The following is a 12,743-nucleotide window of genomic DNA, read 5'->3' as shown; positions in this document are numbered from 1 at the left end:
ACTACCATCTTCTTGGATGCTTGGTTTTCAGGTGTGCAGTGTTACTTCTAATTGTTCTATTTTACTATGTGTGTATTGAATTTTATATTGAAATAAAGGTAATACTGCTTTTAGCTCAGTTTCATCCATGTGAGGTGTACTTACCAGTTTTCTAGTTATATCTACTTCTACTTTGAAACACTGTAGCTTTCCTGTCTCTGACTTGTATCATGAGCAATTACTTGTTGACGTTGTTTAATTATCATGATAATTTTTACCCTGGTAACTGGTGACATTTACCTTCCAGGTCACCTATGTGAAATGCATGTGTAGATAAATGAAAATAGAAAATATAATGTTACTTATAATCCATCATGATTGGGGAAAAAAAAAAAAAAAAATTGCAATCAAGACGGATTATAAGTAACATTATACAATCACTGATTGCTGTTATCCCATCAGACATTATGTCTGTTTTTGCAAAATAACTGAAAATAGCTGAAGGCCACCCAAATGCATTTCCAGTCATGAGAAATATTCTATAATATGTAGGTAGCTTGAGTGTTAAGAATGACATGATTTATTTCTATATGCCCATGTTACCATGTTGGAGAACAGATAAACAATTAAAATTATTTTAAAAGAAAAGAGTGTGTTAAGAAGAGGTTTAATATAAGGTTTTGTATGTTTTATGATCCTTGGATAATATTTGGCAAGAGTACAAATGAAGAAGGCAGTCACTAGCGAAATTTTTAGTGGGTGGATGACAATCTGAACACAAAATCATAAATGTGTATTTTACACAAATTTAATCAACCAGATCAAATTTTCAGAGTAAATATTTGTATATATTGTATTTTCACAATATCTCCATCATAATAAGCTACAAAGAAGCAGCCTCCATGAAGATTATTGAGATTCATACCCTCAGAGTGCCCAGTCCTTCTACAACAGGCAAACATATAAACTGAAGAAGATAAATAAGCCAAAAAAACTGAAGATCAATAAAATGAATAAATTGAAAGGCCTTTGTTCAAGACTTATCATGATATCCTGTAACATTTAGGGACTATTCATATCTAGCAATAAGAAAATTTTATAACAGTGAACATAATCAGTTTTTGACAATATAATGCAATTGGATAGATAAAAGATCTACTCACCAACAAGTGGCAGGAGAACACGCGTATAAACAAAGGTTATACATACGGAAGCTTTCGGAGACAGTGGCTACTTATTCTGGCAGAAGGTTTGAAGGGAAGGAAGAGGGGTAAGAAAAAGGACTGGAGAGGTTAGGAAAAGGAGTAGAGTTTGGAAAAGTCACCCAGAACTCCAGTTAGGGGAGACTTACCAGACAGGATGAGAAAGCCTTCTCATCCTGTCTGATAAATCTCCCCTGATCTAGGCTTCTGGGTGACTTTTCTGAACTCTACTCCTTTTCCTAAACCTCTCCAGTCCTTTTTCTTCATCCTTCTTCCTTACCCTTCATCTCATCTGCCAGAAGAAGGAGCCACTGGCTCCAAAAACTTGACTGAGCAAGGTGGCGCAGTAGTTAGCACACTGGACTCACATTCGGGAGGATGACAGTTCACACTCAAGTCTGGACACCCAGATTTAGGTTTTCTGTGGTTTCCCTAAATTGCTTCAGGTAAACGCCAGGAAGGTTCCTGTAAAAGGGAATGGCCAACTTCCTTCCCCATCCTTCCCTAATCTCATGGGACCAATGACCTCACTGCTTGGTTCCCTCAGCTGATTCAATCAACCAATCAATCAATCCAAAAGCTCGCATACATCAAACCTTTTTTATATGTGTGTTCTCCTGCCAATCTATCCAATAGTGAAATTTCAATAGCTGAGACATATGAGGAATCTGAATGTGATAACCTGTTTAGTGCAGGAGAGCCACAGGAAACCTATTGAGGTTGCAACCTAACATCCCTGCCATAGATGTTATCCTAGACCACATAACCTGTGCAGTAGCATGATTGTGGCAGACGGGATCCCAACATCATCCCAGCCTCACTGTCAGACAGAAATAACATAGAGACATTTACAATGCACACACCACAGTACTGCTTCATCTCCATGTAAAAGCCACCAGAGGAAAAAAAACACCTTCTGGAAACTAGTCAGTTTCAGCTATGGTGAGGTGAACTTTATACTGGGATATTTTAACTGCCATAGTATAAGATGGGGCTACCAGAAGACCAATGACAGAGAAGCTGTGATTGGGACATGGGCAGAGGTACATGAACTTCAGGCGATCAAGTAAACTGCTATTCTCTTTTAAAAGTGGGAGGTGGAAAAGGGGATACAAGCCTGACAACATCATTCTCTCCTCTTGGATCAAAGCCCAATGTGCCCAATTAAAGGAAAACATAATTGAGGTGATTCCTTAAATAAATACATAACCATCTTGTGTGTAGTCAGCACTGTGGTAACACAAGGACATGTATCCTTTCAGAGGAGGTACGAGCTAAAAAAGAAAAACTATAAGGACCTGAACACTGAGATATCTTTATACCACTAAAGCCTGAGAAATACAAAAGCTTCTTTAAAAATATAATAATGTGGGAGAGTTACTAAGACAACATAGTGAATTCATTGTCATGGGCAACAGAGACACGAAACAAACACCTACCACAGTAAGAGTACTTTTCATAGCTTCTAATGCCACAGGTGATGAAGAGAATGAAAAAATGTATGATGAGACAAAAAAAAAAAATTCTTCAGATCATTAACAGAAACAAAAATTTAATTGTGATGGGAGACTGGAATCTGATAATAAGAAAAGGAAGAGAAGGTTAAATAGTAGGAAAATAGAGATGGGGGAAACATCTACATCTACATCTACATCTACATCTACATTTATACTCCGCAAGCCACCCAATGGTGTATGGTGGAGGGCACTTTATGTGCCACTGTCATTACCTCCTTTTCCTGTTCCAATCGCGTATGGTTTGTGGGAAGAACAACTGCCAGAAAGCCTCTGTGCACGCTCGAATCTCTCTAATTTTACATTCGTGATCTCAGGAGGTATAAGTAGGGGGAAGCAATATATTCGATACCTCATCCAGAAACACACCCTCTCGAAACCTGGACAGCGAGCTACACCATTATGCAGAGCACCTCTCTTGCAGAGTCTGCCACTTGAGTTTGCTAAATATCTCCATAATGCTATCACGCTTACCAAATAACCCTACAACGAAATGCGCTGCTCTTCTTTGGATCTGCTCTATCTCCTCTGTCAACCCGACCTGGTACAGATCCCACACTGATGAGCAATGCTCAAGTATAGGTTGAACGAGTGTTTTGTAAGCCACCTGCTTTGTTGATGGACTACATTTTCTAAGGACTCTCCCAATGAATTTCAGCCTGGCACCCACCTTACCAACAATTAATTTTATATGATCATTCCACTTCAAATCGTTCTGTACGCATACTCCCAGATATTTTACAGAAGTAACTGCTACCAGTGTTTGTTCCGCTATCATATAATCATACAATAAAGGATCCTTCTTTCTATGTATTCACAATACATTACATTTGTCTATGTTAATGGTCAGTTGCCACTCCCTGCACGAAGTGTCTATCCGCTGCAGATCTTCCTGCATTTCGCTGCAATTTTCTAATGCTGCAACTTCTCTGTATACTGCAGCATCATCCGCGAAAAGCTGCATGGAACTTCTGACACTATCTACTAGGTCATTTATATATATTGTGAAAAGCAATGGTTCCATAACAATTCCCTGTGGCACGCCAGAGGTTACTTTAATGTCTGTAGACGTCTCTCCATTGAGAACAACATGAATGAAAGGGGGAGCTGTCTGGTAGAATTTTGTACTTATCATAATTTAGTCTTTGTTAACACTTAGTTTTAAGTCTTTGAAAGAAGGTTGTACACCTAGAAGGGAGGTGGAGACACTCATAAGTTTCATATAGGATTTATAATTGCAAGAAAGAGATTTTGAAACTATATTTTAAATTGTGAAACATTTACAGTGGCAGTTTTGGTCTCTGACCATAATTTACTGATTACAAATTGAAAATTAAAACTTAAAAATTGAAGGAAGATTGTAAACAAAGGAGATAGAATCAGTAAACGTTAAAAGAACCAGTAGTTGCTACAGGTTTTCAAGGCATCATTAGGCAACAATTCATTGAATTAGGGGGCAGGAATATAATAGAAGAGGATTGGGAAGCTTTGAGAGATGAACTAGGGAACACAGTAGAGGATAGAGCATAGATATGATGATAAGACCTAGTAGATATCATTGTAGAACATAGAAGATATTGAATGTGATTGATGAAACTTGAAAATATAAAAATACTACAAATGAGGCAGGCGAAAGAGAATATAGATGTCTAGAAAAGGGCCTGACAGAAAGTGCACCATAGTTAAGCAGGAATGACTAGTAGATAAATTAAAGGCTACAGAAGGTTGCATAGGTAGGGGGAATGAAGCAGCTTTATGAATATTAAGAGCTCAGATGTCAAGCCAGTACTAAGCACAGAATGGAAAGCTGGAATGTGGAAGGAATATATAGAAGGGCTATACAAGGGAAATGACCTTGGAGACAATATTATAGAAAGGGAAGAGGAAGCAGATAACAATGAGTTAGCAGGTATGATACAGTGAAAAGAATTTGACAGAGTTCTGAAAGGCATATGTCAAAACAAGACCTTTTGAATGAACAACAGTCTCTCAAAATTAATGAGGTCCTTGGCAGAACATGTCATGACAAAAATATTCTACCTGGTGTGCAACATATACGAGACAGATCAGATACCATCAGACGTCTAGTAGAATGTAATAATTTCACTTCCAGATGTTGACAGATATGAATATTAGTAAACCACCAATTCAATAAGTCATGATTGCAGATTACTAACACAAATTATTTACAAAAGAATGGAAAAATTGGTAGAAGGTAACACCGGGGAAGATCTGGTAAAGTCCCATAGAAAGGAACACAAGATGAAGGAATGTTCGCCTTCCACCTTATATTAATGGTTACAGAAAGTCAAACCAATTTTATATCATTTGTTGATTCTGAGAAATATTTTTCCACTGGTGGCTGTCTCTTCAAAATTGTGTAGATACCAGGGATAGAAACTGGCAAGACAAAGACTATCTACAACTTGCACAGAGCACCAGACTGCAATTAGATGAACCAAAGAACTTGAAAGGGAAGCAGTAGTTGAAAAGGGAGAGAGGCAAAGTTGTAGCCTATACCTGACATCATGCATTCTGTACATTTAAAAGCAGTAAAAGAAACCAGGGTAAAATTTGAGAAGGTAGTTAAAGTTCAGGGAGAAGAAATAGAAACATGAATGTTTGCTTATGACACTGTAAGTGTGTCAGAGATAGTAAAGGACAAGAAAGGGCAGTTGAACAGAATGGATAGTATCTTGCAAAGAAATTGTAAAATGAATATCAACGTAAGTAAAAAAAATGCTAATGGAATGTATCTGACTCACATCAGGTGATGTTGTGGGATTTAGAATAGCAAGTGATACACTAAAATTAGCAGATGAGTCTTGCTGTTATGGCAGCAAAATAACTGACCATGGATGATGTAGGAAGGATACACATGCACACACTGAATAGCAAAAAACCATGTCTGAAAAAGAGAAATATGTTAACTTCAGATATAAAATTAAATGTTGGACACCTTTTCTGGAAGTATTTGTCTGGAATAAAGACCTGTGCAGAATAAAACATGGATGATAAGCAGATCAGACAAGAAGAGAACAGAAACTTTTGGAATGGGGTGTTACAAAAGTAAGCTGAAGATTGGATGGTAAAGTGGATAAATAACACAGAGGCTCTGAATTGAATTGGGATGAAAAGAAATGTGTAGCATAACTTGGCTAAGAGAAAGGACCAGTTGTTAGCATACATCCTCAGGCACAAGTAATTGACATTTTGGTAATGGACGGCAGTGTATTATGGAAAAATTGTAGACAGCCCAAAGTATATGTTACAATAGTTATGCACAGATGGCTATGTTCACACACCATATGCTAGCATAAGGAGCTGTATTAAACCAGTCTATGGACTAAGGACCCCAACAATAACAACAACAATAACCTAACCAGGAGATATTTGAGGAGATTAGTAAAAGAAGGTGTAGGTTAGAATATATCACAGGACTTCCTGATACTGCCAAACCCCTAATTGATTTACCCCTTCACTCAAAAGATTATACAAGCAGTGAACAAGTGAATGCAGCCAATTATTGAAAGAGGAATCTCAAAGTAGAAAAGCCTGGTTGAAAGACAGCATGAAAGCGAACACCAGGTGAGCCTCAAATCTTCTCAGGAATCTCAAAGGAGATCCTGAAGGCCCTGTGAACAACTTCACTGAAGTAACAGCAAACAAATGCAAGTCAACAGCTGCTGATTGGCAAAACTAACAACAGGTGGAATAAAATGTGCCTAGCATGTGATCTGGTAAGTGAAAACCATTTTCTTAAAAATAAATTCACTGAGACTGAGCTGGAGCTGTCCATTTGTCACTTGAAGCTGAGCAGAGCAAGCTGTCAATCTGCTTATTACTAGATAGTCCCTAAATATTAATGGAAATCATTATGCATTTTGAAATGGGGTTTTTTAGTTTATTCATTTTATTCATCTTCAGTTCATTTGGTTCATTTGACTTCTCCAATTTATAACATTTGCCTGTTGTAAAAGGGCTAACCACTGGCAATAGCCAGTATTTTGGAGGTGCAGATTTCAAGAGCCTTCACAGAGGCTCCTTCTTTGTAGCTTATGATAATGGGAACACTGTTAAGAATTTTGAAACATAATACAGATATTTATTCTGAAAATTTAATCTGGTTAAAAAATCTGTGTGAAACACACAATTATTACTTTGTATTCAAATTTTGATCCATCCTCTCAAAACTTTACTGGTGGCTGCCTATTGCATTTTTACTTTTGTGAAAATATTATGCAAGGATCAGGCCACACTACAAAGCCTTACCACTAAACATCTCTTGAACTCAGTCTTTCGTTTTAAAATGATTATAACTGCTTATCTGTCCTCTGACGTGGTAACATGAGCACATAGAAATAGATGATTCTTAACACTCAAGTTACCTACATATTACAAATGTGTCCCATGACAGGAAGTGTATTTGGGTGGCCTTCAATTATTTTCATTTCTTTACATATGCATTTCACATACATGACCAGGCACGTAAATGGCACTCATTCTAGTTATAGTGTGCAAATTGTCATGGTAATTAAACTACCTCAACAAGTAATTGCTCATGACATAAGCTGAAGACAGGAAAACTACAGTGTCTCAGTTTAGAAGTAGATAAAGCTTGAAAACTGGTTGGTACATCTCACAGGGTTTAAAACAACATAAAGACTGTATTACACATGTTTTGCAAGAAAATTCAATACACACATAGTAAAATAGAACAATTAGAAGTAACACTGCATGTCTGAAAACCAATAGAACAATTAAAGATATAATTATATGGTTGCAAACTAAGTATAGAAGTAGTGCTCTCTAGGAATCCCTTCTTTTGTCTCACTACATTACCTCAGTAAAACTGCAGATCACAGTCCTCATGCACCAATCTGAAACTAGTAACTAAGCTGGAGCTCCTCGAGAGTTAAGTTCCTGAGAAGGTCTATTGATCTACTTTAATGCTCTGTAACAGTGTGCAATGTCATTGTGAAAACTTTAAACAATAAAAGATGCAGTATATGTAGCTCTGCATTATTATTAATTCATTATGTTTACCAAGGGACATACATCACAATCTTTAGTTGTTTATTTATTGTAAGTGAATGGTCACTGATAAAAATTTATAAAGCAATGGTGTAAGGATTACATCCTTGAGGTAGCACTATACATTGTTTAGTTTAACCAGGAAATAACTTTGATGGGGCTATATATGATGACATTCTAACATACTAACATTCTAACACACAGTCTTCTTTATAAAAGCAAGAATGTGAAGGAATGAGGAAGATATGTTTATAGTGTGGCTATCAGTTCACGAATACAAAATTCACTTTTGAAAACATCTATCAGAAGAAAACAGGCCAACACTTGCCTGTTGTCTGCCTGGAATGGGCTTTGCTAATCTCAATTAGTCTGAGAAATTGTATACTGTATATGGACCAGATTATTCCAAAATTTCAGTCACAATAAGGAAAACTTAATTTCACGTTGTGGGTACCTATTTTAAATTATTCCAGGTAAAGGAATGATACATCATTACTTGTATTGATTTTATATTTGTTCCATTATTGATAATAATGTCCCATATATACTTTGTCTTGTACCTTAGAATTTAAATATTCATATATAATTATTATATAATTTTACAAACTGTGATTTTATAATGCTTCTTGCTGCTGATTTTTACTGCTTAATTTCTACCATCTGTCTTTCCTAGCAAAGTTACTTCTTTTCGGCACACTGTGTACTAATCACAGAAATTCCTAACTATTTTCTCTCATATGCAGTTGTCCTGGCTTTAACATTATTTCTCAAGAAACTGACTTCGACATTTTGGAGAAAAAATGATGAAAGGGACCCTATAAAGTATACAAACACACAAAAAGAAAATTTCTATGTTAGAAATACTGACCTAGAAAGCATACCAGCAATTTTTATTCTGTTGGAAATTAGTGTGCCTTATAGAGAATCAAGCAAAAAGTAAGCATATGACATGTAGATGTAAAAATCACAAATAATTTCAGGTTATTTGTCAGAAGGACACTAACACCTATGGGGTATCTCAACTGTCAATTATTTATATCAATGATCTGGACGTGCATATTGAGTCACATAAAACAATACTGTTTTTGAAAGCAACTCCAAATGCAGTAAACTCTACTGTAAGTCAGATAAGTAAATTGTCAACTATAAGTCAGCTGAAAATAAATCTCAGGAAAATGGCATCATTAAATTCCCATAAGTGTCAAAATAATTCACCATTGCGTCAACCAATTTTAAATAAAGAGACATCAAAATTTCTTTGTATTTGGATACAGAGTGACCTAAATGGGAGAAACATATTAAACAAATCAATTCCAAGATGAGTACACTCTATTGTCTTTTAAGGGCCTAAAAAGGACAAACAAATGAGCGGACACTACTGAGAACTTATTGTGCCCATCTGAAATTTGGCCTCATATTCTGGGTAAATATCATAGCAGATCTGGAGACCTTCACAGTCATACAGAGAGCCATTAGGATTATTACACGTAGCAGAGCTAGAGAATTATGTAAATCATTATTTGAAACCCTGACAAAACTACCATTATGATGCATTATATTATGGATACACTAATGTTTATTAACAAAATGTAATTGGCAATCATAGCAGAATAAGAAAAAAATGTCATTTAGAGGCACAGTACTAAAAAAACCTTAAGAAAATCCCAGATAATACAAATCTGTGTCAGGTATGTACATGATTTATGAGGATAAAATGGTTCAACAAATTCATGATTTAAAATTTATATGACACTACATACACTGATGTGACAAAAGTCTTGCAATACCTCCTAATACTGTGTTGGACCTCATTTTACCCAGTGTAGTGCAGCAACTCGACTCAGCATGGACTCATCAAGCTGCTGGAAGTCCCCTGCAGAAGTATTGAGCTGTGCTGCCTCTAAAGCTATACCAAAATTGTGAAAGTGATTTCCAAAATGGAATGTCCCATACATCTAGGTCCAACTACTAATCCACATTTAAAGTCTGTTAATTCTTGTCTTGTAGCCATAAGCATGTCAGAAATATTTTCACATGAAAATTTGTGCATGAACTGGCCTCTCGATTATGTTCCATAAACGTTTGATGGGATTCATGATGGGTGATCTGCATGGCCATATCATTCACTCAAGTTATCCTGAATGTTCTTCAAACCAGTCATGATCACTTGTGGCCTGTCAACATGGCTCATTATCATCCATAAAAATTCCATAACTTTTTGGGAAAATGAAGTCCATGAATGGCCGCAAATGGTCTCTAAGTAGCCGAATATAGCCATTTCCAGTCAATGACTGGTTCAGCTGGACCAGAGGACCCAGTCAATTCTGTGTAAACATAGCCTACGCCATTCTGGGACCACCACCAGCTTGCACAGTGCCTTGTTCACAACTTTGGTTGATGGCTTTGTGGGGTCTGTGCCTCACTCAAAGTCTACCATCAGCTCTTACCAACTAAATCAGAACTCACCTGATCAGGCCTCAGTTTTATAGTCATCAAGGGTTATACCAATATGGTCATGAGCCCAGGAGAGGCACAGAGGTGATTTCATGCCGTTAGCAAAGGCGCTCACATCTGTCTGCTGCTGCTATAGCCCATTAATGCCGAGTTGCACTGCATTGTCCTAATAGATACGTTTATTGTACATCTAACATTGATTTCTGCAGTTATTTTATACAGTGTTGCTTGTCTGTTAGCACTGACCGCTCTATACAAATAACGCTGCTCTCGGTCATTGAGTGATGGCCATGGGCCACTGCATTGTCCTTGGTGGGATGAACTGCATGAAATTTGGTATTCTTGACACACTCTTTGACCCTGTGGATCTCAGAATATTGAATTCCCTGATGATTTCCAAAATGGAATGTCCCATACATCTAGGTCCAACTACTAATCCACATTTAAAGTCTGTTAATTCTTGTCTTGTAGCCATAAGCATGTCAGAAATCTTTTCACATGAATCACCTGAGTACAAATGACAGCTCCACCAATACACAGCCATTCTGTACCCTGTATATACAATACTATCACCACCTGTAACTCGCACACACACACATATCCATCCACACATATACAGACACAAGCAGAGATATTTTGTGTCTGTATATGTGTGGATGGATATGTATGTGTGTGCGAGTGTACACCCGTCCTTTTTTCCCCCTAAGGTAAGTCTTTCCGCTCCCGGGATTGGAATGACTCCTTACCCTCTCCCTTAAAACCCACATCCTTTCGTCTTTCCCTCTCCTTCCCTCTTTCCTGATGATCCTTTCGTCTTTCCCTCTCCTTCCCTCTTTCCTGATGAGGCAACAGTTTGTTGTGAAAGCTTGAATTTTGTGTGTATGTTTGTGTTTGTTTGTGTGTCTGTCGACCTGCCAGCACTTTCATTTGGTAAGTTACATCAATCTTCAGATCCCTTTTTTTACATGATATAAATGTATCTGCATATGGCTCTCCCCTCAAACAATACTTGCCTGTGATATATGCATTCATTATGCAAAAAGACATAACAAAATTTATTTGTGTATATGAAAAAGAAACAAAGATATCTAGAATGGGTGTATATTGCTGAAATTGGTTATAGACAAATTTTTAAAAAGCCTCTGAGAGTTTTGACTGCCAGTTTAGCAGCAAACATTTGTGACACGTTATTCTGAGAAGGCAATGAGTTATAGTTTGTAAATACTTTACGAAAATCATAATTTGGCACTTATTTTTTGAAACACTCTAGCTTTGGTCAAGCAACAGGCCATCCTAAGATATATGAGGAAAGAGGTATATGTCTAAGAATAAACTGTCTGACTGAAATTAGTAGTGTTTAAAAAAGAAATGACATGCAATTATTGTGCTAGAACATGACTTTTGAAAAATATTTTGAGGTTTTAAATTTTGTTCTAGCACTTCAATAATGTGGAATGTGCTTCTGAAACTGAAAACAATTTTTGGCAAAAAAAAAGAAAGCTATAGAATTCAACTCTTTAAGCTGCAACTGGCATTATTTTCTGGTCCAAACTACACTATATTTATCATAAACTATGGCCAATTCACAGAAATGTGAGAATTTATAAATTTTAAAATATGAGATTTAATAAATAGATGCACATTTTATATGCAACTTTGTTCGTTTAAGAAATCAAGCATGTTTCATAGAATCTGTTGACTGTAAATATAAGGTTTCAGGACACGTGCATTAACTATTTCTGGCATGGCAGACCCAGACAAATAATTTAAAATCCCACCATGACAAGTCAAGACTTTATGGGTAAGTAGATCATGAATTCAATATTAATTGATCTGCTCGGAGTGAACTCAATTTTTCTCGTTTGAAGCTGTGTAATATGTGTATATGTGAATGTTTTTTGGGAAATATGAAACACTTTTATATCTACAACAATATGCATGTAAAATAGAGCAAATAATGAGAGAGTACAATGATAGCAATACTCACCAGATACAACACCTGCAATAGTGATAGCCAATACAAGGATCTGATTCAGCTCCATGTTAGAAGAGAAAAGTGAAGACGAGGAGAACTAGAGTTCTATTTATATACATTGGTGTGTCAAATCTGAAGTAATAAAAGCATTAAAGATTTTTGGATAAATAAGATTAATCAATGATACCAAGCTGTATTTCTTTAGGATTAAGCTCTGAACTTTTATTGCCCTGTGACAATTGATAAACTTCAGAGATAAGGCCAAATTCTGGTTACGTGCAGAGATATATACGTCAGATGACAAATCCCTTTCTCTTGAAGACCATAGGGTTCTCATAACATAGATAACTGTTTCTTACAAAATGACAAAGAATTATATAAAAAAGAAAAAAGAGCACATTTTTATTTCAGATGCAACCATGTGTATAAAGTGATAACGACCATCATTGGTCTTGGCCTACTTCAAAGTCTGTATGTCATAAGTGTAAATTTGTGAACGAAACTGTTATTGTCATCATATTATATATGCAATTGCATCTCAAATGAAAAGAAGTGTACTCCTGTTGTTACAGATAAGAGAGCCAG

General features: G+C 36.4%; 1 protein-coding gene across 1 annotated transcript in view; it reads right to left on the bottom strand.

Moving 5' to 3' along the window:
• The window catches only part of LOC126249796 (uncharacterized), a 74,334-nt gene extending 62,109 nt beyond the window's left edge, over positions 1-12,225 (bottom strand). Inside the window, exon 1 of the mRNA XM_049951484.1 lies at positions 12,171-12,225. Coding sequence (XP_049807441.1) covers positions 12,171-12,225 — 55 coding nt within the window. The remainder of the gene's footprint in view (positions 1-12,170) is intronic.
• Positions 12,226-12,743: the final 518 nt, after the last annotated feature.

The sequence above is a fragment of the Schistocerca nitens genome, chromosome 3 (assembly GCF_023898315.1).
Source record: "Schistocerca nitens isolate TAMUIC-IGC-003100 chromosome 3, iqSchNite1.1, whole genome shotgun sequence".
NCBI lineage: Eukaryota > Metazoa > Arthropoda > Insecta > Orthoptera > Acrididae > Schistocerca > Schistocerca nitens.
The sequence above is the reverse complement of the archived record's forward strand: the minus strand, read 5'-3'. Positions and strand labels throughout refer to the sequence as shown.